The sequence below is a fragment of the Brachycentrus maculatus genome, unplaced genomic scaffold, assembly GCF_059751285.1.
Source record: "Brachycentrus maculatus isolate JH-2025_06_01 unplaced genomic scaffold, ASM5975128v1 h1tg000370l, whole genome shotgun sequence".
NCBI classification, from domain to species: Eukaryota; Metazoa; Arthropoda; class Insecta; order Trichoptera; family Brachycentridae; genus Brachycentrus; species Brachycentrus maculatus.
In genome coordinates this window covers 1260001-1286243 of record NW_028281119.1, presented here as the reverse complement: position 1 = coordinate 1286243, position 26243 = coordinate 1260001, and the positions used below count along the sequence as shown (strand labels likewise).

At 37.5% G+C, this 26243-nt stretch overlaps 2 protein-coding genes across 3 annotated transcripts in view; one reads left to right on the top strand and one right to left on the bottom strand.

The window, feature by feature from the left end:
• Positions 1-789: 789 nt before the first annotated feature.
• Oseg6 (intraflagellar transport protein Oseg6) lies at positions 790-17502 on the top strand. Its single transcript, XM_088270005.1, has 17 exons — positions 790-879; positions 3236-3393; positions 3906-4130; positions 5296-5506; positions 5592-5878; positions 7298-7551; positions 8108-8367; positions 9368-9490; positions 9823-10019; positions 10840-11040; positions 12180-12391; positions 13014-13101; positions 13725-13931; positions 14727-15973; positions 16046-16329; positions 16958-17034; positions 17154-17502. The coding sequence occupies exons 1-17, from the start codon at positions 865-867 to the stop codon at positions 17260-17262; spliced, it is 4155 nt and encodes a 1384-aa protein (XP_088126131.1). The 5' UTR covers positions 790-864; the 3' UTR covers positions 17263-17502.
• A 1945-nt stretch (positions 17503-19447) lies between these two features.
• The window catches only part of nej (CREB binding protein nejire), a 17189-nt gene continuing 10393 nt past the window's right edge, over positions 19448-26243 (bottom strand). Inside the window, exons 9-15 of one of the 2 annotated variants that reach the window (XM_088270049.1) lie at positions 26152-26243; positions 25989-26069; positions 24401-25337; positions 23372-23608; positions 22008-23285; positions 21561-21923; positions 19448-19992 (exon numbers count right to left, since the gene is read on the bottom strand). The exon at positions 26152-26243 is cut by the window's right edge and continues 66 nt beyond it. In XM_088270049.1, the coding sequence (XP_088126175.1) occupies positions 19585-19992; positions 21561-21923; positions 22008-23285; positions 23372-23608; positions 24401-25337; positions 25989-26069; positions 26152-26243 (3396 nt within the window). In that variant the 3' untranslated portion in view covers positions 19448-19584. The remainder of the gene's footprint in view (positions 19993-21560; positions 21924-22007; positions 23286-23371; positions 23609-24400; positions 25338-25988; positions 26070-26151) is intronic. The other variant, XM_088270050.1, reaches the window with a different exon arrangement.

Below are 26243 nucleotides of genomic sequence, written 5' to 3'. Positions count from 1 at the left end.
TTTGTTTCAAAATGGCCCCAACACCTTCTAAAGAAGCATCGGTATAAATGTTGATTGGTAAATCCTGATCAAAAATTTCTAGAACGGGCTGTGAGCAAAGCATGCTTTTTGTTATTTCAAATGCTTTTTGGCATTTATCACACCAAATAAATTTTTGATTTTTCCTTAGTAAGTTATGCAATGGATCTAGTATTATTGCACTCTTTGGTATGTATTCATGGTAAAAGTTTATTTTCCCCAGAAATTGTCTTACATTTTTTATCGTTTTTGGAACAGGAAAATTCTTTATTGAAATCAAATTATCCTTTACTGGTTTTATTGAATTATTTTGAATTATATGACCTAGATATTTTACCAAGTCTGACGCAAATGCGCATTTTGTAAATTTTAACCTGAAACCTTCCGTTTCGATCGCTTCCAGCAACTGTACCTAGTTATTTTATTACATATATATATATATATATATATATATATATATATATATATATATATATATATATATATATATATATATATATATATATATATATATATATATATATATATATATATATATATATATATATATATATATATATATATATATATATATATATATATATATATATATATATATATACTGTAAATATAATTATATATAATAATAATAATATACTTCAATTGAGGGAATAAGTCAAATAAATGATCCGGAAATTATTGATGTTTTTCAACATTGGTAATTAAGTACCCTAAATATTATTTTTTGCTAACCTTCACCCCAACTGTCAAATTGACATATTTTGTTCCCTTGTTTACAAATGGCCGGCGGATGCATCGTTTTATCTGTTTTCTAAACAAAAAAATATTTTACTAAATATCCATAGAATGGAGTCTCCCAAGGTAATGAAAGTGTTTTTTCAGTTGTAAGTTCTAACTAACAACAACAAAAAACACTGCATTTAGTTTTTCGATTAGACTGAGGTATTATAGTTTGATTTTAGGCCTCCTAAAAGATAATAGATAATAGTTTGCGAGGTGTATCGATTTTCAAATAAGTAATATACGATCTTCCTTGCAAACTATATTGTGTCATGCATTAATAAATTATTGATGAACTATTACATTTTCATTTTGCACTTCACGAATTACAGTACTTAACTTTAATTAAAATCTAAAAACATATTTAAACGAATATGTAAGCCCTTATACCTGTTATGATGCATGTTTGCAACACGTAGACTGTTCATGGAAGCATTCAAATAGGGATACGTGTTTTTTTTACTCGCATATCTTTATATACAAAAAATTAGAATTAGGTATTCTCATAAATGTCACGGGACTATCATAAGATTGTGATAAGATACCCGACAGTTGTTTTCCATATGGACGGTGATTATGGGCAGTCTTTTTAAACTTGGTTAAGAAAAGTCTGGAACAGAGAAGCAATATACAAATAAACCTAAAATACATTTAAATACATCAATTTTAAAATGAAAACGGCCATGTAAAATAATATACCCATAAATATAAAATTACTTACAGAGGCATATTAAGTAACAAAGTTTATTATTTAGTATAATTTAATTATTAGATCTTTCTTTAAATATACAAAACATAATAAGACCTCGACAGGCGCCGTGGCGTAGTTGAGTAGATGCTTGACTGCAAAACTAACTTCGCAGGGTCTATTCCCGCCCGCTGCAGTGAGTTTGATAAATATTTATTTTCAATTGGTCCCGGTGTTTGTGATGTATTTTTTACATCTACCTTCCCTATCCTTACCATGCTACCTGCAGACAAAACTCTAGGCGTTGTGCATTATTCCTTAAAAAGAAAAAATATATAATTATAATAATAAATATACAATCTAGGGTGTTTTTTTAAAGGTATACAAATTAAAAATGAAAAAAACACACTGTCTATGATACTGGCTTTATTTAATAGATTATTTAAGCCATTATTGTTTACATATGATTTCGGGCATATGAGAACCATGGCTAGCTCGAATAAAGCACAATGAAGTCCAATTTTCAACAACTTTATCGAGCAACTGGGGCCGTATATCGGCAACAACACGGCGAATGTTGACTTCCAAATGGCCCAACGCCTCTGGTTTATCAGCATAGACTAGTTAGTGACTTCACATAGCCCCAAAGAAAGTAATATAATGGTGTGACATTGTGGAGGCCAGTTCACAGGTCCATTACGTTTAATATATGCACTCACAAATGTTTATCGGAACATTCTGGGCGGCATCGTCTTTGAAAAAATATAGGCCAACAATTCTACCTGCCCATATAGCAAGTAGTGACTTTTAATGGATGCAAGGGCGTCTCAACGAAGGCTTCTGGGTTTTCTCCACTCCAAATTCAGCAATTCTGCTTATTGACATAGCCAGTCAATAAATGTGCCTCATCATTAAAAAAATTATTGAAAACTTCCTACGAGAAATTGGGAGTTTCGCGCATGATATAATGTAGTAACTCAACATATAATTCCGCAATGATGTAGGAGAACTGTTTTTTTCATTTTAACATCTCAACATAAATGAAAAAGAATATAGAAGTCCGGGTATCATAAGCTTATGATCTGTAATAGATTTGTTTACGAGCCTTTGATAGGTCATAAGCCCTGTAAATACCCGGGTTTCTATATTCTTTTTCATCTTTGTTGAGAATTATAAAAATAAATGGAGACCTGTCTTAAAAGAAAAGTGTATAAATCCTGCATACTGCCAGTGAACACATATGCACAAGAGACTATGGGTCTGACAAATAGAAATTCAGAGAAGCTCAAGTGCACCCCGCGATCCATGGAAAGATCTGTGCTTGGTTTTAAGCCTGAGAGATAAAATAATAAATGAAGTTACCAGGAAAAGAACCAAAGCAGAAGATATCATGGATCGCGTGGCAAAACTCAAATGACAATGGGCAGGACATATTGCAAGACAGGGCCCCACAAGATGGACCCCAAGAATTTTACGATGGAGACCTTGGGAGAACAAAAGAGGTGCCGGAAGACCCCGAAAGAGATGGTATGACGACATAGTCGCTGTGGGGGGTAAAAACTGGCTGCAAGCAGCAATCAATCGGAGGAAATGGAAAGAAGGGGAAGAGGCCTATATCCAGCAGTGGAGGTCAGAGGGCTCATGAAGAAGAAGAAGTGGAGAAACCCAGATCTGTAAACAAGTATTTGGAAATACTCAAAATGTTGTGAACTGTTTTTTTTTTCATTCTAATTTAGTAATTTGTTTCAGTTAATATTCCACGTGGACCAACCGCATGGACCAGGGGATGTTTATTTCTGTTGGCAGAAAGGTAGTCTTGGTTCTCTTTTGGCAACTACGGGTACTGATTCTACTGTAGCTGTATTCAACCGATATGGACAGCTTCAAGAGAGAATCAAGCTTCCTGGGTAAACATTTTTTTTCTGTAATTAAATAACCTTGATGGATTAATGCTACATATTTGAGAAAATGCAACATTATAATTCAGTTTTTTCTGTTTAAAAAGTTATTTAATGTATATTTTTCATTATTATAAATGGCATTTACCCTATGCCAGTCCGCTAAGCCACTCTGATTACTGAACTGTCATATCTGGCTGGAAATACAAATCAATATTAGGTCAATGCACAAACCAATTCAGCTTAGGAACACAGAGAAAGGGATCGGTGCCGAAAGTCTTTAGTGGAAAAAACTTTCTAATTCAATGATTGACTTGAAAATTCAGGTCGAAGACATTCTACTCACGCAGAATGCCTACTTTCAAGAGGCTAATGTTGGCTTGGCTTAGTAAAATGTCATAGATTTCGTTATTTTAATTCATTTCTTTTGAAATTTTACCATAAATTTCAATGTTGAGTTTTAGTAGTAAAATTTATATGTAATTTCTATTTCATCGCTATTTACGGTCTTATAATTTTAGGCTCTGTTGCGATATGGAATGGGATAGCGATGGTGACAATCTAGCCATCATTACTTCTACCAACTCCTCGGTGCTGATTTGGGAGTGTCACGCTAATAAGAAGGTGACAGTGGACACGGGACTGAGAGAACCTCCCACCTGCATAGCTTGGGCAAAGCAGGATACTCTTTTAGCCATCGGGACACAAAAAGGAAATGTCACATTTTACAACCATCAAACAACAAAGTAAGCCAAATATTCTGAATTATTAAGGGGATACAACGAAAACACAGAATTCAATCACCGGCCGACCACCGGAGAGGTTATACGTGTCTTCACGCCGGTTTTTTTTTTAAAGAAAACAATCCAAGAATGTAAATTGGATTGTTTTGTTTTTGTTTTTTAGAATATATACAGATTTTTTTTTTAAACCCTTTTCCTTTTAATTACTCTTTTGTTTTTAAAACCATGTAATTATTTAGAAGAAAAACTTTTTTTTTTCAATGCAAATACGGTGTTTGAAGAAAAAATCAATTCTGTAAAATGTTACCTGGATATAGAGAATATTAAGTTGTGACTTAACGAATACTGGGCCTTAATATCTTGAAAACATACTCCTGTAATATTGTATTTCATATTATAAAACATTAAACTTTCATATATCTTTGTTTAAAAAACTATAGCACAATTTATAATTTATTTTTTTATCTGTAAAAGGGCTTGTGCTTTGCAATTTAAATAAACTAAATTTATTCCTTTCTGTCATTTAATTTCTTATAACTTATATGCTTATATGTAATGTTTACCTGTCTGAATATGCCCATAAATGGGCATATTCACTCACTGGCCAATTATTAAGCAGTGGTAATGTACCAATTTTTTTTTCATTTGTACAATTGTACAAAAAAATTGAGTATAGAGCACTGTGTCAATAGAAATGATTATTAAATTCACAAAGAAAAGATGATAAATAATTTAGAATAATTATTTGTATGAAAGAGAGGAATGAAAGAATGGAATGAAAGAGATCACAATATAGTAACAATGATAATAAACTGGTTCACTGCAAATTATTTTTCTTAGATTTTAGGTGGAAAACTAAAATATCAAAACTAATTGATATCAAAATATTTATTATCTTTCGACCTGTAATGCTTTAAAAATGGCGTTGATTTTTTATTATTTTATTTTTACATCTCATAAATTATATGCATACTATATTTTAAGTCAACCGTAAATTATTATTTTTTTATTCTGTCAGAAAAACCTAAAAAATTGAGTAATATTCAGGAAATTTGCTATGACAGTACAAGTTTTATGCTTTCTGAGCAAGTTTGCTATGATAGTACAAGTTATATGCTTTTTGAGCAATATCCTTTCTGAGCAAGTTTACTATGATTGAATATTGCAGACGTATACCAGTAATAGGAAAGCACACCAAGAAGATAATATGCGGTGCCTGGAACAGTGACAACATCCTCGCTCTCGTTGCGGAAGACAAGACCCTCTCCATCAGTAACTCTGAAGGAGACACATTGAGGATCGTATCCTTAAGGGACCAACCTAATGATTTGCAGTTTTCAGAAATGAAAACAGATGAACGAGTTGCTGGAGAAAACACGGTAATCTTTCAGATACAAATCATTACAATTTGTTAATTACATTCAAGTACAACAAATAAAAATTATTAATCAATTATTTTTCTAGATAAGTTTAGTAGTTGGTAAGCGGACTTTGTATCTATATAATTTACTAGATCCCGAGAATCCTATTGAGCTCGCATTCCAGCAGAAATATGGTTCCATCGTGACGTACAAGTGGTTTGGTGATGGGTACATACTGATTGGTTTCTCAGCTGGTATTTTGATAGCTATTTCTACGCATATCAAAGAAGTTGGACAAGAATTATTTCAAGTGAAAAATCATAATGATTCCATGTCTGATTTAGCAGTTTCTCATATACTCAATGAGGTTGCGACTTGCGGAGATGGCATGTGAGTAATAATTTATCATTTTACATAACATACCCTATTTTAAATATATATACATATATTGACTGGCTGATCTACATTCCGATCCTTTCTATAAACTCTCTTTTGATTTAAAAGATTTTTTCAAATTCCCCTTTAAGCAGGTGGTAGGAGGTCCCTTGTTTTGATATACTTATGAATTAATCTGCTTATCGCAGTATGGTTGCAATGCATGTTAAGAACTTTCTCAAAAATAATAGTCTTCTTCGTACACATTAATAATTTTGAATTTTTTAGCAGTACTTAAAAATGTCATTATTTTACGAAGCATTAATTAATTTTCTATTAATAATAGGTTGATGTTGATGTTGATATTAATGTAAAATCCACAAACGGTAATTTCAAGAAGATGACACAAATGGTGCGTTCCATTCTGCGTGGAGTGTAAAATATACTTGTCTATCTTAATAGTGTTAACATATTTGACTGCAATGGATACTGATGGCCCTAGATACTGATGATAAAAATAAATTTTCATTAAATAAATTTTTAATATCCCTTAGTTAAAATCATGTAGCTTAGTTTTTGAGATATTCTTTGCATGGTTATACTTTTTCCTTGAATCCAATCCGACTCAAAAGCCTGCATAGGATCAGATTGACACGATGTCAACATAATCATCAATTGCATAAAGGCAAGATGACTAGTCTTGTGTTATGAATTCTTAGGCGTAGTGGATTGTATTTGATACGGATGACTGCTATTTGGGAAACGTATGAATAAGAAAACAGCAGCAGTGGCCAGGGTGTTAGGAATTCCATACGCGTATTCGTATTTGCACTGCTGATGCCATAACACATCATTCTTCAGTAATTCCTTCTCTGTCCAAGCGGCCAGACTATGGAATGAATTACCTCTCCTTGTAAAAAATGCACCTTCTCTAATAACTTTTAAGAAACATCTGAGACATTTTTTTTTAAATTTATTTATTTAATAAATATGTATATAGATACATTCATAGATACATATTTATTTCATATATACATTTACTATATGTATTACATATATACATTATTTTCATATATACATTACTATCTATCATTACAATCCTATCTGTCCATCAAACCTCCTCCCTTAGTTTTTCCCTCTACCTCCTTCACTAAACTCCCTTTTTTCTTTGCCTTTCTTACTATCATCAATTTGTAATTTACGTTTTTTTAAATGTTCAAGTACTATCTAGCCTCTGATTGCAAATAGGTATAAATGGTATAAAATGTTTTGATCAGTATCACTAGTCTATTTTTGGTTGGTTGGAAGATATTGCTTTTTAGCAATAAGCCTGCCAATGTACTTTTCTGTACATGAAGTTTAAATAAATAAATAATGTGTGGGAGTCCTTCATGTAGTCATAATTAAAAGAATTCCATAACAATTGCGATTCAGGCTAAAGTTGCGCTCAGTTTGGGACACTTCGGAGGCGAGCAACGCCTTCTACCCTCCCGGGGGGGCGGAGCGCTGCGCCTGGAGCCCCGACGGGCAGTTGCTGAGCGTGGCGGGGCGCTCGTGGCTGGCCGTGTACCTGACCCGCCTGGCCCCCTTGGCTGCCGCGCACACCACGCGGGCCCTGCTGCTCTCCAACCTGACGGAAGGGACTCTCTACCAGTGCGTCCCGCCTGACCAGCTTTCTTCCAACCAAGGTCAGCTTTATATCATCTTACAATTAGTTACACATTACAAATACGGATTGAACTTCACTACGTCCAGTATCGCAGAACTTGTGTGCTTAAGGCTAATATGTTTATGTCACAAAATATACCCTTATATGCGAACCTAGTTTGACATTCACCAAAATATGAAGTCTGTCTGGCATGAAGACAACTTCTTTTCACATCCTCATGGTTTATATTCGAGTTTATGTAACAAATAATAATATAAATGAAATTAATACTGTTATTATTTTTTATTTGGATGAAAATTATATACATATTCTTTTTCACTTACATGATAAACCGTATAATTAGCGAAAAATTATACGAAAAAACACCAAAAAAATATTCAAATTCTTAAAAAAATCATCATTTTATAAATATTAAATAGCATATATGGATATGAAATTAAATTAATATGTTTGCATTTGCAAAATCTTGTTTTGGTTTTTGGCTTGGCAGCAGACAAAATATTATTATATTATATATTAGATTAACTTTTGTTATTTCAAAATATCAAATATCATTATCAATTATCAAAATACAGGAGGATCTATTGAACTGATGCGAATTCGCTTCCTCGTTGAGCCACTCATACTGGCTGTGGGACCATATCATATCTGTTACGCCAGTAACGACACGGCGTGGTTCCACGACACGAGTATGCAACAACCAGCTGTGGACAGTAATGTACAGCAAGTGTCTCCTTCTTCCGGCCAGAAACAATATCCCGGAGCTCTGAAAGACATCAAAATCAGCGCAGAATATGCAGCTGCCCTTTTTGAAGGAAAAGTTTTACTTCATATGGTAGGTAAATAATTATAATTTTACCAGCATAAAGAGGCTAGTTATTGCCAATTGATTTATAACTTAACCATTCATCATACCGATATAGTTTATTTTTAGTTCAGTTTCTATCAAATTATTTCTCATTCTTATTTTTACAAGTTTTCTCAACTTTAGTGAGAAGAATGAGTTTTAATAATATTTTTCTGCTAATTTTATTAGCCCCTCAATTAATCGACATATTAGAATTTTAAAATGTTTATTTAGCTAGACATATATGGTAAAATAATGTGTTTTAACATTGATTGCTAAAAATTGTGATACAATTAATTAATTAATAATCATTTTATGCTGTCAGCAAAAATCAGTGAAGTCAGTTTCATAAAGAAAACATTTTGTGTATGTTATCTAACTAGCAGAAATATTTAAACAAAATTATCATTGCTTATACATATAAAAGATATTTTCATATGATGTAAAATTGAAATGCCTAATATTTCAATGTGTCTTACATCAGATAGTATTTGCATCTGGTTTCATATGCAAAATATGTGAAACACAGTATCAACTGAGGGGTGGAGAGGGCAACAAACCCCTGTTTACTCTACTTACATACTTTATTTTAAAGTCATATTAATTAATGATCACCTTACTGGTATTGAATTATATAAATACATGAAAAAAAGCACACTTATACATACTAGACACACTTATAAATATAATTACAATTAGTTTCAAGAAATACTGATGTTCTCAAAATTAGTCATGTTAACATATTAATAAACTCAGAATTGGTCTTATTCAAGTGTTTTGTTTTTATATCTATTATTCCACAAAATTAATGCCAAATCAATAAATAAAATGGTATTAAAATATAAACCCATCCTCAAAATTATTGCCTTAAAATAAATCATAAAGTAACAAAATGTCTGGTGAAATTATTACCAAATTACATAATATTGCTGATATTTGCACTCCAATTGAAGATTGTTTTATTTTATATTTGCATTTCCCCTCACAGTTAGATCATCCAGATGTTATGCGAGAAGAAAAAGAAAGTTGTTTATTCCCTGAACCAGCTTTACAAGAGTCTACAATAACATCTGTAGCATTAAGCAATGATTTTCTCACCTTTGTAACTGACGTAAGTTTTATCAAAATATCATTTTACATTAAGTGCACTAACTTCATCTCTTTTTCAAACTTTTATTGTAATTAATATTATTATTTTTGAAGATCATTGCTTCATTAGATGCTAAAAAAAAAAAAAAAATTATAAAATTTTGTATATCTTTCTGATCAAGACTACAAAATTCTGGCCACTTGGACCCCTGGCTTCTTCGCCCTCATCTGGTTAGCATCCGAGCTGGATACATCTCCCCCGTCTAAATATGTATTGCACATCTTGAGACCGCAGATAGCACCTTATCTGAGTCTGCCTCTCTCTGTACTAATTATACAAATAATAATTTGTAGCTCGGTCACCTGCAATACTTTGCCTTGGAAGAGTGGAAGACGATAGTGCGATACCGGCATCCGGTGGGTTTGAACACCGTGGTATGTGATCCGGCAGGCACCCGGGCTATCATTGTTGACGTGAAAAATAATGCCTTTGTGTATTTTCCCATAAATGATGATATTGTGGAGATACCCACCTTCCCTACCAACTACAAGTTAGTAAATACTTTATATTTTCCAAAAAAGTAGTTATATATGCGCCATAGCGAAAAAATATTTATATATGTATGCTTACATAACTTAATTTTTGTATTTTTGACCTCTTGGAAAGTGTAGATGAACCTTATTGTCCACAACGCAACACAATTAGTCCCAAAGGAATGTGGATGATAATGTTGGGTTCGAGTGTTACAGATGTGACTTTTTTAGGGATCTTTTTTGTTTTAATTTTCTTCTTTTCATTCAAACCCTTATCCACACCCCAATGGTGCGTAGGGCACTGCATCATACAAACGCAGTGTTATCTTAATCGTTGTTAACACATGAAGGAAAGGTGATCAGCCTTCCGCTTCAGGAACCAGTCCAGGGTAATATGGAATAAACATTAGAGTGAAAAAATCACTTATATTTATTAGACCCCCCTGGGAATCGAACCCGAGACCTCCATAACAGTAGCCGAGTGTGCTGACCATTACACTACGGAGGCGGACAAAGCACTTTTTTTTCTTCTTAGCACTCTTAAAAACTGTTATTACATGAAGAAAATAATGATTAATAAGGAGAGTGTTTATTAATAACTCATACCATGAAGTTAATAATGCTTTTAAAATACAAAATATTTTATACAATTATATGTAATGTATAAAGATTTCACGATTGAAATTTTAAACTAACTAACCATTCATAACTGATCACACCAAACTGTCTTTGCAAACAATCTTCGCCTAACACATTCATGGATCTCCTAATACATACCCACCGATTATTAAATTTTAATAAAATTAATAAATAAAATTCCGTAATTTTTCCTTTTAGATTTATACTGTGGGACACGAATTTGGCTGACCGCAATGTGTTCATAGTGTGCAATGATGAAATAATCTCCACGTATTACTATGTCAACCAATCGGTAAACGGGAGTCACGTGGAGTACGTAGGGAAAACTCAATTACCCAAGAGACACACTCCCCTCGTCCTCTACAGCGGTGGACTGTACTTCCACTCAGACGGAGGAAGGTAACTGCAATATTTTTGTAACAAACCTCTGTTGGGTAAATAATAAAAGAATACATATTTTTTGGTTATACTGTACAACAGTGGTCTCCAAACTCAATAAGGATGTGAGCTACTTTCAGAAATTGAACTCGTCTGGTGAACTACCTATACAAATTCCCTCTTTATAGTTTTTTTATCATCGGCCCTTATCGTAGCATACATGATATATTTATATCAGTTTAAATAAATTAGAACATCAGATTACCCTTAAAGGCAACTTTTTAAGCATTCCGTTGAAATTTGGCACATTTTGATTTATTTTCGGAGTTCCTAACTAACTAACTAACCATCACGCCGCTTCTCCGCAGGGGTAGGCAGAGAGAATAGAGCGCCACACCACTCTGTCCTTGCAAACATTCTTCGCCTCTTCCACGTTCATGCATCTCCTCATACATACCCGCCGATTGTTACGACTCCTAACCTGACCACTTTCAAGTATTTGGCATACCTGATCGTGCCATGTTTTTCTCGGTCTTCCTCTGCTTCTTTTCCCACTAACATTCGCCTCATAAATTTGTTTTACATAATGTTTATTTTCGGAGTTCAATAATAAATTTTGTCCGCCTCCGTAGTGTAATGGTCAGCACGCTCGGCTACCGTTCTGGAGGTCCCGGGTTCGATTCCCAAGGGGGGTAAAATAAATATAAGTGATTTTTTCACTGTCATATTTATTCAATATTACCCTGGACTGGTACCTGAAGCGGAGGGTCGATCACCTTTCCTTCATGTGTAAACGATCAAGATAACACTGCGTTTATATGACGCAGTGCCCTATGCACCATTGGGGTGCGGATAAGGGTTTTATTATTATTATTTATTATAATAAAATTTACTAGGCAAATGTAATATCCAACGCGAGCCACCGAAAAAGCCACGGCGAGCTACCGTATGGCGATCACTGCTTTACAAAATTATATCTCCTGACGTTTCGGCCTTCTTCGAGTCCCTATACGAGGAACATTCATTTCTATCTTACATCCTTATTTTTCTCCTCTAATGCAAGATTTGTCTCTTCTGATGGCGGTTTATGTGTGGAAGTTGGACTTTGGGATTTTTTACTCATTTATTCCGAATAACCAATTTTAATTTGTGTCATACAGGTTTAACAAAATGACATTGGCAACACACGAGACAAACGGTCTGATGGATATAGATCCTCAGACAAAACTGGATAACCACATAACCCATCTGAAGAAATTAATAGGATTAAGGAGATACACGGAGGCGTGGAATATTTGCGCTGTTATTGACCAGGAACAGTACTGGATACAGTTAGGAGAAGCTGCCATTTCCAATTTAGATATAACTTTTGGTAAATAAAAAAATATATTACACTTGAGATGACATATAAAAACGATAGACAGTTCGTCTGAAGTTGAGACACCTATAATATTAACCTGTTAACCGGGGAGCTCACTTTTTAATTCCGCAACATACAATGGGCGCGAACTCTTTCGTATTGACACGTCACGCCCGGTGGACGTGATTATATGATATTTTATTTATGCTTAAAATAAATGAAGACTATAAAAAATATATTTTTTCATTTATTTATATAAAGATCACAATGGAAAATACAAAATTACAAACAAATAGAAAAGAATTCATGTTGAAACTGTATGGATGGCTAATGACCTTTGTTGTTTGAAAATTTAGGTCCCGCCCATTCCAGGGTACAACATATATTTACAGGACGTATTCATATGTCCTACCCGTACCCGATATTGTTTACGTTTGATGTATTTATACGTCCCACCCCGTTAACAGGTTAATAAAATAATGTTTAGATTATAAAATAATCATCATATGTCCTTGTTAAAGCATAATGTTCTGTAGTTTATAACTTTTTGTATTTGCAATACATATTTCATGTACACACTTATTGTAAGTATGTTTTATGTCTTTGATTTGATAAATGGTGGTTTTATTTTCAGCGATCAGAGTGTATACTCATTTAAATAACGTGGCCATGGTTTGGTCACTTGAAGAGATCCTCGATATTGAAAACTTATCATCATTATGGTTAGTTACTATTACATAATTGTGAAATGTGAAATACTCTCATTATTGGTATATATATGTAACTATTAGTTTATTCTTCACTACCAGTGTTGATTATAAATTATTAGTTTCATTGGATTATAGGCAAGGAGTTTTTTCTACTGCACCTATATCGCTCACTCCTTTCAAGAACGTCATAAATCAAAAAACTTGATTTTTCAGGGGATCGTTTTTAAAGTTTAAAAATAAAACACAATGTATTAAAAATAAATATTAAGCCACTTATTGAACTTTTTACTGTGCAACAGATCTTTTTAGGTGAAACCTGAAGGTTTTTTCTCCATTTGAAAAATATTTAGCATATTTAAAAAAATAATTAAACAATACATTTTCTTCAAAATGCAAAAACAACACTTTCTGCCCTGTAGGGGATAAATATTAAGTTGAAAATATGCCTCTTTTGCTGGGATATAGTACATTTTCTGGGCATTCCGAAAACATGCACAACTGAAAATTGTCGATTTTTGATTTAAGACGTTCTTGAAAGGAGTGAGCGATATGTCATACACATTATGTCTGCAGTGTTCCTGATTGGTTTACCATAGTGGAGTAAATTTGCTAGAATTCCAGTGTTTCTGTTCCAGCGCCCGCGCATGTGTGTGTCTGGGCCGGGCGGAAGCGGCGGCGGCGTGGGGCGCGGGGGGCGCGGGGGGCGTGGGGAGCGCCGGGCAGGAGCTGGCGCTGCGCCTCGCCCTGCGCCAGTGGCCGCGCGCCGTACAGCTCGCACACTCCATCGCACCTCACCGCCTGCCCCTCATACAGAGGCACCACGCACACCATCTGGAGTTTACGTACTCTTTCTCTTTACTTTACTTTACTTATATTAAGTTACGCATGAATGTGATACGAGAGATAGTATTGAAAAATATTGTATTATAATTTATGTATCATTTATGTATCATTTCGCGACTGAAAATGGCAGCCTTCTAAAAGGAACTGGGAGTGCGATTAGGACTCGCTGGGTCCGCATTCAACAGTATGAAGGCTGTCTGGAGATCGGATTTATACTCGGTGAAAACCAAATGCCGCCTATACAATGCCTGCATTGCTCCTGTTCTCTTATACGGCTGTGAAACATGGCACCTTACAAGGGCCCAGAGCAGCCGTGTACTAAGCTTTGAGAACAGGTGTTTGCGGAGAATCTTAGGCGTGCAGTGGTTTGACTTTGTGAGGAATGAAGAGATAAGGCGTAGGACGCAGCAAATCTTGGTCACAACTGTCGTCAAAAAAGGCGATTCAGTTGGCTTGGCCATGTACTCCGCATGCCTCCTGAGAGCCTTAATCAAGCTTGCCTCTTTTACAAGGCATCAGGTTCGCGCCGCCCAGGACGACCACTGCTGACAATTCGTCGGCAGTTCTCGTCAGAACTTCGCGACGCGGATCTGACTTGGGAGGATGCAAGGGAGCTGGCAGCCGACAGAAAAGCCTGGAGACAGTTTGTGGACTCCATATGCTCCACCTAGGGAGCGGATATGGTTATTATTATCATTTTATAATGTATCTTTTGAAGCAGATAATTAATCTGGTAAAAATTAAACAAATAGTAATCCCATTGTATTCCTAATGCATAAAATGTTAAATTACAGCGGGGATTATCATGATGCGTTGAACAATTACGAAAAGAGTATTATCAAAGTAAAGGACGAAAAGTACAACCTTTTAGATGAAGAAATAGAAGATCACAACAAAAAGTGTCTCGCCGGCATCGCCCGGACATCTATCCGCTGCGGAGACACGAGTCGCGGAGTGGCCTTGGCATCCGACTTTATCCATGACCTGCCTCTTGTCAACGAATGTGCCCAACTTTTAGAGAATGCCAAGCAATATGGACAAGCCGCAACTCTGTATGAGCTAGCCGGGTCCATCGACAGAGCTGCCCTTTTGTATATCAAGCTTAAATCTTGGCTAAAGGTCGAACCGCTTTTACCGAGAGTGACTCTCCCTAAGATACATTTACAATACGCTAGAATGAAGGAATCGGATGGCCGATACTCCGATGCGCTAAGAGCTTACAAGTTGGCGAAAGATTACGACTCCGTAATCAGACTAAATTTGGAACATTTAAATAATCCCGACGAAGCCGTGGAGATGGTTCAAGAAACAAAGTCCTTACAAGGAGCGAAGCTAGTGGCTCTGTTCTTCCAGAGACTGAATGATTTTACTTCCGCAATCAAGTTTTTAGTAATGTCGCTATGTTACGATGAGGCATTTCAGTTGGCCAGGCAGCACGGGAAACTACAACTGTTGGGTGAAATATTGATACAAAATTCGGAATCTAGACTCGACGATTTTAAAAGCCTCGCCTTGCACTTTGAAGGTGAAAAAAATTATCTTCTTGCGGGAAAGTTTTATTTTCACGCTAAAGAATATCCGAAAGCTATAACACATCTGCTGAAAGCGGCTAGTAACAATTCCAATGAAAATGAAGCAATTTCATTAGCGATCGATACAATAGCGTCCGCTAACAACGATCAGTTGGCGAAGAGTCTAATCGAATTCTTGCTCGGAGACAATGACGGGTTTCCCAAAGAGCCTAAATATCTCTTCAGATTGTACATGGCCAGAAAGCAATTTCAAGAAGCTGCCAAAACGGCTGTCATTATAGCGAATCAGGAACAAGTCGGCGGAAACTACAGAGTAGCTCACGATATGCTTTTTACTATGTACCAAGAACTCAAACTTAACGGCCTCAATGTGCCGTCAGAAATGAAAATGAGCTTAGCCTTGCTCCATTCTTACATATTAGTACGGCTACACCTCAAACGAGGCGATCATCTGAAGTGTGCAAACATGTTGATTAGAGTTGCTGAAAATATATCTCTATTTCCATCTCGTAAGTAACGTTTTTTTTTGGTGCCATTATATTATCAATTTTATGGATTTAATGGCTATTAAATGTTTGCAGATATGGTTTCCATCCTCACATCGGCTGTAATAGAGTGCCAGAGAGCGGGGCTGAAGAGGTCGGCTCATGTATATGCCAAGACGCTCATGAAGCCAGAATACCGCTCGCAAATTGATTCCAAGTATACTAAGAAGATAGAATCGGTAGTACGACATCGTCCTAAAGAATCAGAAAACCAAGATATGGAACAGATAACACCTTGTCCATACTGTGACTACAACGTTCCAGAAACAAGTCTCTCTTGCACCAATTGTAAAATGTCACTCCCGTTTTGTATCGCCACTGTGAGTTTTTTTTACTATTGTATATATTTGTTTTTAATATTGTATATATTTAATTTTGTCCGCCTCCGTAGTGTAATGGTCAGCACGCTCGGCTACCGTTCTGGAGGTCTCGGGTTCGATTCCCGAGGGGGGTAAAATAAATATAAGTGATTTTTTCACTGTCATATTTATTCAATATTAACATGGACTGGTACCTGAAGCGGAGGGCTGATCACCTTTCCTTCATGTGTAAACGATCAAGATAACACTGCGTTTATATGACGCAGTGCCCTATGCACCATTGGGGTGCGGATAAGGGTTTTATTATTATATATATTTAATTAAATTTTTATATTTATCCTGAAAGAAATATAAGATTTCTTAGAAATATTTATGAGGTTTATTAAAGTAATGTTAATTCTGTTCACTCTTTTTTTTAAATGTAACTAAACTTGTAAACTTACGAGTGTATAAACTTTCATACATCTTTATTTTGTGAATTTTATGTAGAAGTCATTTAGATGGTGCGCAAGGTCACATTTCCTTAAATTTTCTTCTTATCGTGCCACTCCATGTTGAAGACAATTCATATTTTGTATGCAGTTGCTTTAAAAGGCGAATTTGGATATATATATTTTTTTTCTTCTAGGGTTGCCATATAATAAAATCTGATTTGACTGCATGTCCTGAATGTGACTTTCCTGCCATTGGAAAAGAATTTTTAAAGTGAGATGTTTTTAAATTTTATTACAACGGCTGTTGGTTTAAATTTAAGTTGCGAGATACGCACCTACTACGTATTTATGATTTTCATGCTAAACTTATCTATATTTATTTAATTTCAGGTTAGGTGAGGAAGGGCTACAGTGTCCCATGTGTTGGGGGAAAATTGACACGAACAAAGTTGTTAAACTCAATAATATCAATTCATACTTGGAATCCGCTGATGAATGAAGCACTTAATTGTGTATATTTAGTAAAACGTTAGCGTTTTAACTCCACGCCCAAATGCTGGATAGGGAACTGCATTAGATCAATGCATTATTGGTTTTCTTCAATATTTCATTCCTTATTCATGTCCGTCCACTGCACATGTACTAATATTATAGTGATATAATAATAATAGTAATAACACATGGAGCTTATATGTATATCTTAGGTATTTTTAGATGAAATAAAGAAATACACAGCATATATTTTGTTTTTGTAATTAACATGCTATTGAAAAGCATGATCGATGATGCAATTACTTGTTACGCCACAATCAAAGAATAGAAAACTGGGTTTATGTTTCTTAAGGTATCTGTCGTGCATTTAGTGAAATAGAGTCTAATCTTCCAGACTTTTTCCACAACATATACTCCACAATGCTGGCCACCAGTGCCATTCAGTGCTGAAATGTTTTTAACCTTTCCCTTACGGTGATAAAAACTTACACGTGCAACGGTGATATGTATTTTGTACACCATATGAAAATGTGATTTAAAAACAGGGAAAATGTGAATAATCCTAAATGCCGCTTTTATTGACCATAGTTGAAGTTGAAATGTAACAATTTTGTAATGTTAGCTCTGGTAAGTATCTGAAAATGAGAAAAAAAAAAATGGATCGCAAGTAGCCGCCATAGCTGTCGTAGCGACACAGCCACCACGAAGGACGGCTCGTGCGCTACTAAAAGGAGATTAGCAGAAACACTATCAAGCCGCATGCGCGTGCACGCAAAGCACGCCACGCACGCACACACCGGGAATCGTTTGTGTATTGGTGATTTTATCCCTGATTTTTTCACAAATTATTTATTTCCATCGCTGTAAAATCAATAAACTTCACAAATTATTTATTTCCATCGCTGTAAAATCAAAAAACTTCACAAATCGCTGTAAAAATTTATATTTTATAACTTTTATGCAATACATAATTATACTATGGAGAAATACAACAACTCTGAGCCCGTATCTATTATATTTTGTATCGATTTTCTCCTTATTAGAGTCAAATTGTAGTAAATACATATCACCGCGAAGGGAAGGTTAATGAAGTAATTAACATTGAATTTCTTAAAGCAATCAAAAGATGACCCCAGTGTCCTATTGTCTGCAACATGGCATAACTGTTCAGCTCCTGGATGTTTCATATTGTTATAATCCTTTCATCCAAAAATGCTTTTCCGAGATAAGCATTCACTTCATTGTGTCATGGAATGTTTTGTTTACAACTTCAGTCTAATAAAACGGTTGTGCATTATCAGTAAATATGGCAAGATGTATAGGTCTGCAGAAAGTTGAAAAAAGGCTTTATTTTGTTCACATATTATATTATAAAATGATTTAATTACAATGAACAGCATAAGTATCATAATGTAATGCTAGGAACAACTTAAACTAAGTATAAGCGGACAGGATGTACTCATTTTATTATTTACATTTGTACATTGAGCGCTTTTCTCCATTTTATTTATAATACTTATTTATAGTTTTCTATGTTAATTTAATATTATTATAATAAATATGGTTAGTGCAATCTAAATATATTTATATATATATTTATAAAAACAAGAAACATGTTCCGGCGCGCACTGCTCGGGCGCGCTAATCCCAAAGTAAGTTTGGAATGTAGAACTAAAGATTGACCTAGCCGTAATAGAATATATGTATAAATAAGGTGACTGAGTGTAGTTTAGCGAGCGAGCGCCGAGAAGTGCGATCCGGGACACTCGCCACTCCGGATGTGGCTCCTTTACTTTATACAATCCACTATGTAAATTTATACATATCGATATATGCATGAAACCATGATTAATTTAAATGCTTCGGCGTATCGCTGTCCACCTTTCTCGCGTATTAAATAAAAACAATGAAAAATCTTAGAAATTACATAACACCAAACACGCTATTTGGTAAAATAACAATCAACGAAGCTACCGATATCCGATCATTAGTTATCCGATCATTAGTAAGGCGCCGCAGACTACGCCCAAACACAATCACACTCTCGGATCCCACAATTCATTATTATTTATCAATTCTTCTATAACATATGGAGGAAAACTATAGTGAAAAGAAACTACACAATTACATAATATACGTCATATAAATATAAATATGCAAATATATACATATACATATATGTATGTATGTATATATACACATATACACATGTATATATATACATATATTTAAAACAGAAACAGCACACAAAGATCAGGGCGATCAGTGTGTGTCGGTTCAGCACAGCCGTGGTCCGGGGGGAGGTATGTACACGCGCAGACATCGAGGACTACAACTGGTCCACGAACTTGGTGAGCTGGTCTTGCGGAGTCATCTGCGGCAGCTGCTCGTCGGGCGGCTGCAGCGGCGGCGGCGCCGGCGACTGGCGCAGCAGCATCATCTCCGAGGGCGTGGGCGGGCGCGGCGAGGGCGCGGGCGGCGGGGAACGCTGCAGCAGCTGCATGCCCGGCGGCAGGTAGCGGGGCCCGCGCGCCACGGCCCCGTAGCCGAACTGCTGCTGCTGCTGCTGCATCGCCGCCTGCTGCTGCTGCTGCTGCTGCATGGCCACCTGCTGCTGCTGCTGGTTGCGCTGCGTGTTGGTGAGCAGCTGCTTGTAGGTCCACTGCTGCGTCGGGTTCATGTTGCCCATGTTGTTGAGCTGACCCATCCCCGGCACCCCGGCCACTCCGACGCCCACCTGCGCAACATCACAACCATATTTAAACTCATTCAGCCTGATTCTAACCAAAAATAACAATTGGCAAGACAAACATTTCACAAAAAAAGATTAGGAATTGGTCATTGTATGAGTTTATTGACAAACATGAGTTATGGATGAATGTACAGTAAAAGCACATTAATTCTAATGATAATTCAACTAATGCGTATCAAGAGGTAAGACAGGCGAGAATGATTAATTATGACGGACCGACAGAGTTCAATCTCTTTTTTTTAAATCATCTAAGAATGGATTAAATTATTTCCTGTAAGATGCAGTGGAAAATTGATTTTGAGATACAAATCAGTCCGGAACTAATAAAGTTGCACTACCATATAGCGATTTTCTTGTTATTTTATAAAACATATTTTTTGTCTTGATATCTGGCAAACTGTGAAAGATACAGATGTTAGTACAGGTTCTAGAGAAATTAACCTTGATAATATTTTTCTATATGTCTTAAGTTTTTTCAATTAACCCTTTGACTGATGAGATTTTATTTGGGAAAATAGCACTTTTATTTCAAATATGATATTAACACACTTCAGACGGGAAAGGTATTTCTACCCGTTCAGTCGATTGATGCTGAAGGACTGGAAGGGTATTTTAACCTTCTGCGCCAGTCTCACATCAAAGGCAGGAAAGAAGGAATTATCCAATGGTTTTATAAGAACATTATAAAATGTATATACCAAATCTCTTTGTTAAGGTCTGAAGTTTTAAAGGACCTATATTATTGAATACCTGACACCTGATAGGCAATGCGTTTGAAGATATACAAAATAAGTAATTTAAAATATATTGTATAGTAATTTAGTATGTATATAATTGTGTATATAATTTAGTATGTAACATATTCTTTTACTGTAACGGTTCAATTCCTCGAACGAGGAATGGAACGATTACAATAAAAGAATATGTTAGAATAGAACCTCGAAAGTTTTCTTATTTTGTGAACAAATAAATACAAATTTCTTTGGAAAATGCGAAAATTAGCAACCTTTAACTATATCACCTTCCAAGTTTCACTTTTCTTTTTCATGGAAGAAAGAAACTACACATCTAGAAGTATTCCACCAGCATATCAAATTTTATTATTCCTATCCCTAACTTTTGGTATTTAGTTTTTATTTACACAATTTGCTACTTCATACTATATGTACTTTATACTTTATACCAGGGGTTCCCAATCTTTTTCAGCCCGCGGCGCACTTCCAAGTTTAGTATTTTGTCACGGCGCCCTACTTTAGTAAGCTATTTGGAATAGATAATGTGACTATATACATATGTATATATATATATATTGTAGTCAAAAGAAATAGGTACCTAAAATAATAGAAGTTAGGTAGAAAGATGCTAGTTCTCAAAATAAAAATTGTTGCTTTAAAGGTACCCGTGAATATTTGTGGTTTCGGATAATGATAAGAGGATCGACTCACGGCGCCCCTCTTGACTTTCTATGGCGCACCGGGGCGCCGCGGCGCACACTTCGGGAACCCCTGCTTTATTTATACTATAGTACTATATCTAAAAAGATTAGTATTTACCTGTTGCTGTTGCTGTTGACCGAGCATTTGCTGCATCATTCTTTGCTGCTGATGTTGTTGTTGCTGCTGCTGCTGCTGCTGCTGCTGTTGCTGCTGCTGTTGTTGCTGCTGCTGCTGTTGTTGCTGTTGCTGCTGCTGCTGCTGTTGTTGTTGTTGTTGTTGCTGCTGCTGCTGTTGTTGTTGTTGTTGTTGTTGTTGTTGTTGTTGTTGTTGTTGTTGTTGCTGCTGCTGCTGTTGTTGTTGTGGTCCACCACCCATTATGTGACCTCCGGCTCCGACATTAACTCCCACAACGCCTTGTTGTTGTTGTTGCTGCTGCTGTTGCTGCTGCTGTTGCTGTTGTTGTTGATTTTGTTGAGTAGTCTAAAAACAAAATGATGGAATAAATAAATTGTGAAATTGTTTATTTGAATGTCAACAACAATTTTGCGGTATGATAGAAGATACCTGTCTCTGTTTGATAAAGGCGGCCATGAGCGGGGGGTTGGCCTTGAGTATCTGCAGGATCTGCGCCTGCTGGTCGGGCGAGGAGGGCGAGCGCAGGGTGATCATGAGCTGCTGCAGCGCCTTCTGGTGCAGCACGGGCGTGGGCACACTGGGCCCTGGGCGCAGCAGGCCAGCCGCCGCCTGCTGCGCCATGTGCTGGCCCATGGAGACGAGGCTCGGCTGCAGCTGGTGCGGCTGCAGCGCGTGCGGTGGGTGCGGCGCCATGGGGTGCGGCGCGAGCGGGTGCGGCGCGGGGTGCGCGTGCGGCGCGCGGTGCGGCGCGCCCTTGCCGGGGTAGCGCTGGCCGGCGCCCCACGCCTCCAGCGGCAGCGCGTGGCGCGCCTGCAGGTGCGGCTGCGGCGGCGGCATCTGCTGCGCCGCCTTGCCGTAGTGCGGCACCTGCTGGCGTGCCGCCTCCTCCTGCACCTGCTTCACCACCTGCAGCACGTTGGCGGGCGGCGGGCAGGCGGCGGGCGCGGGTTTGGCGCCGGCCAGCGGCGGCGAGGCTAGCGCGGGCGGCGGCGCGGGCGGCGAGCACGGCCCGCCCGGCGCCGGCCCGCGCGTGTTCATCACGGCCATGCGCCGCCGCAGCAGCTGCGCTTGCTGCAGCCGCTGCTGCAGCTGCTGCTGCTTCAGCTTGTGCTTGATGTTGCTGCAGAAGGGCACGGGGCACTTGGTCTCTTGACAGTGTTTGGCGTGGTAGCAGCACAGTGCAATGAGCTGCTTGCAGATGGAGCAGCCGCCGTTGGTCTTGCGCTTGCAGATCTTGGTGTGCGCTACCACCCTCTTCATCTTCTGACAGGATGGCAGGCGGCAGTTGGCGTCGCGGCACTGACAGGCGTGCACCAGCGACTGTATGCAGCGTTGGATGGACAGCTTGCGCGCCTCCTGAGGGTTGGCTTGTTTGGTGTCTCCGGGGCAAGAGCCGTCGTCCAGGTCGAAGCCTAGCTTCTCCATCTTGTGCGGATGGCCTTCCTTCCCGTAGCAGACCATGCACAGATCGAAGTCGTCGCACACGGTACAGTGGTACCGAGTCTCCACGTGGTTCTTGCAATGATTACAAGTGTACACAAATTTGTCTTGTCCTTGATTATGTAACTCCCAAAGCATGCACAGTGTAGAGAACTGCGCTCTCCTCATAGAAGAGAATTCGAAATGCTTATCTCGTGCCATAGTCAAGAATGCGTCACGTCCATCCATCAAGTCGCAATTTAACAAGGGATCTGGGTCTTGAATAGGCTGCAACAATAGAATGAGTATCCTATAAGGTCACGGTTATGTTCGCAATAAGGTAGGTACAGTGCAATAGGAATGATAATACGTACCGCCAAGCTTGCAGCAGATTGCGCCGAGTGGAGTCGGATAACGAAGAAAACTTCTTTATGTTTCTCCATGGTTGCAAATATTTTAGCACTAAGATCATTTCCAGTTTGTTGATCACTTTGTTTTTTACTATTTTTGCGTTGAGCTGCCTTAGATTTATTAGATTTCTTGGCTTTCTTTTGGCCTTTCTTCTTGCCATCCGGTCCTTGTTCGCTGTCTTCAGAGAGTTGAAATATCTGCTGAGAATATTAAAACATCATTTAGCAAATGGTACTTTCATCTAAATTTTCCACAAAATCAACCACAACGCAACCACGGTACTGACATTGTAACTTGCTACTAACAAAATATTTACATACTTAAATAGTGCTATATTTTTTTTGACATTTCTAAAGTATTCTAAGTACATATTACCGGTGTGTGGGAAAAATCACAACTTTGGTATATTTTTTTGTAGTTAGAGAGCAAAAAAAAAACAGTTTAGCGATATGGAATTGTATTTTTTTTTATTAAAAAAAATATATAAGTATAAGTAATGTGGCATCCATAAGTTTTTTTTTTTAAATTTTATAATATAAGGAATTAAATTATGTAAGTGTGCTAAATCGGGGTTTCATTTGTTTGAAATAGACTCACACCTTATGTAAAATCATACTTCACTGCTAACTTAGAATCAATGAATTGTTTAAACTCATGCCTCTATCGAGATAGCGAGTGTTTTTGCCTAGAATTTTCACTCATGAATTACATGAAATTGTAACTTTTAACATAAAGAGTAAATCCGCTCACGAGTAGGCGTAGAGTATAAAACTTAAAAAGTTGAAGCCGAAGAGTAGGGTCATGATAAGCGGTGTTGCACAAGCTGTAGCTAGATTTCAGAATCACTTGGACGTTAGGCGATTCAAAAAATTGTTTGAAATAGATGAAAATGAAATGGAGTTTGGATATTAAATCATGATTCTATTATAGTTAAAGGCAGTATTGATATGTTACTGCTAGCGGGTAGCTTACTAAGTAAAAGAGTAACTTACTGCAGCCTCAGCAGCTTCCGCTTGCTTTCGTTTTTCTTCTTCCTCTTGGTCGAGTTCTTTAATGGATTCTTCTAAAACGTTAGGCCAAAAGTCACCCTCGAAGTAGGGCAAGTCGGCGGCGGAAGAAATCTGATCCTCCATGGCTTGCTTGAGGATGTCCTTGTAGTCGACGATGATCCTCTCTATGATGCCCTTGTCCAGCATCTTCTTGTACCACTCCTGCAGGCGCTTGGGCTTGGGGATCTTCTGCTCCACGGGGTGGCAGTGGAAGATGTAGTCGTCCCCCTCGGAGGGCGGGCAGGCCCAGATGTGCGCCATGGTGTAACCCAGCTGCTTGGCATAGTCCAGGTAGCCCAGCAGGATCTCGTGGTACACGGCCGTGCGGTACTGGCGGGGCTTGAAGAAGTGCACCGAGTCCAGGTAGGCGATATAAACGCGCCGCGTGTTGGGCATGGGTGATTCGCTGCCGTACTCCTGCACGTGCATGCCGAAGAAGCACACGTCGGCGCCGTCCACCTCCTCGAAAGCGAACAGCGCCTTGGCTCGGTAGGGGAACTCGGCGTGCAGTTCGCCGGCCTCCACGAAGCGGTTGCGCATGCCGGGCTTCACCTCCACCATCTTGTCGGAGCTGGCCACCACGCGGATGCTCACCTCCCCGGCCCCCGCTTCCTTTTTCTTCAGGAAGTTGTTCACCCGCGTTTCTATGTAGATTCCCAGCTTGGAGGTGGGTAGCCGTTTGGCGTTGAATTTGTTTTCTTTTCTCTTAGCACCCTTTTTCTTTAAACAATTATCACATACAAAGCCTAATGGCCATATTTGTTCTAGATGTAGGATACATATTTGATGTTGTTTTCTTCCGCAGTCGTTGCAAATTACATATGGTTCTAATTCTAAGTGATCATTTTTCATTTCTTTAAATTGATCTTTTTTAATTGCCCTGTGGAAAATAAAAAGTAACATTAATAAAGGAGGTCGGACGCGATGCTTCATGCGACGCGATGATTAGGTGACCTAACAGATTAAGCAGACAAGATTAACATTTCATCTTTTTGATTTTTGTTTTCTGTTAAAATTGGTAGTTTATATTAGCACTATTACGAAAAAGACCGGCTTGAAGCATTTGAGATGTGGGTTTGGAGGAAGATGACCAAGACATCATGGGTCGTAAGGAAGTCCAACGAAAAGGTGTTGCAGGACGTAAAAGAAAGAAGAGAGAAGAATCTTGGGAAAACGAACAAGAGGCCGCCCAAGAACTTCATACTTCCAGGATTTGAAGCGGCTCATGGACGTCTCCTCCTATTCGCAGCTCAAGAGGATGGCGACTGACAGAGACAAGTGGCTGACACAATAAGGCGCTGCCTTTAGAAGATGATGATGATGATTAGCACTTTTAATCTGTTTATATTTCTGATATCTATTGTATTCTTTCCAGTACGCTTTATTAAAACCTAAAATGAAATGAATACCCACTACACAGGCCACGCCTTTGTGGGATCTTTTTTTGTATTAATATAATTTTTTTTTTTTGTACTTGTAACTATAATATATTGTGAAATGCAAAAAAATTCAAAGAAAGAAAAAAACTTACGTTTGAGGTTGCATGGGGTCGTCTCCCAAAGTAACAGTATCGCCAGCAATATCGTTAAAACATTTTTGGCAGAACGTATACCTAGAAAGTTAACACATTATATTGCATAATACTATTAGAATAAGAAAAGCATGATACTATGCAGTGATGAATAATTGCATACCTATTTAGGTAACTAAAGTATTTTGCATCCCTCGGTATAGTACATAACTGCTTTCCGTAACAGCACAGCACTTGGGGGTTGAAGGTGTATTT

Bases quoted from the DNA above. Each gene is read 5' to 3' on its own strand.
- Oseg6 (XM_088270005.1), top strand. The intron at 12,392-13,013 runs GTAAATAAAAAA...TTTTATTTTCAG, and splicing joins CAATTTAGATATAACTTTTG to CGATCAGAGTGTATACTCAT. The intron at 16,330-16,957 runs GTGAGTTTTTTT...TTTTTCTTCTAG, and splicing joins TCCCGTTTTGTATCGCCACT to GGTTGCCATATAATAAAATC.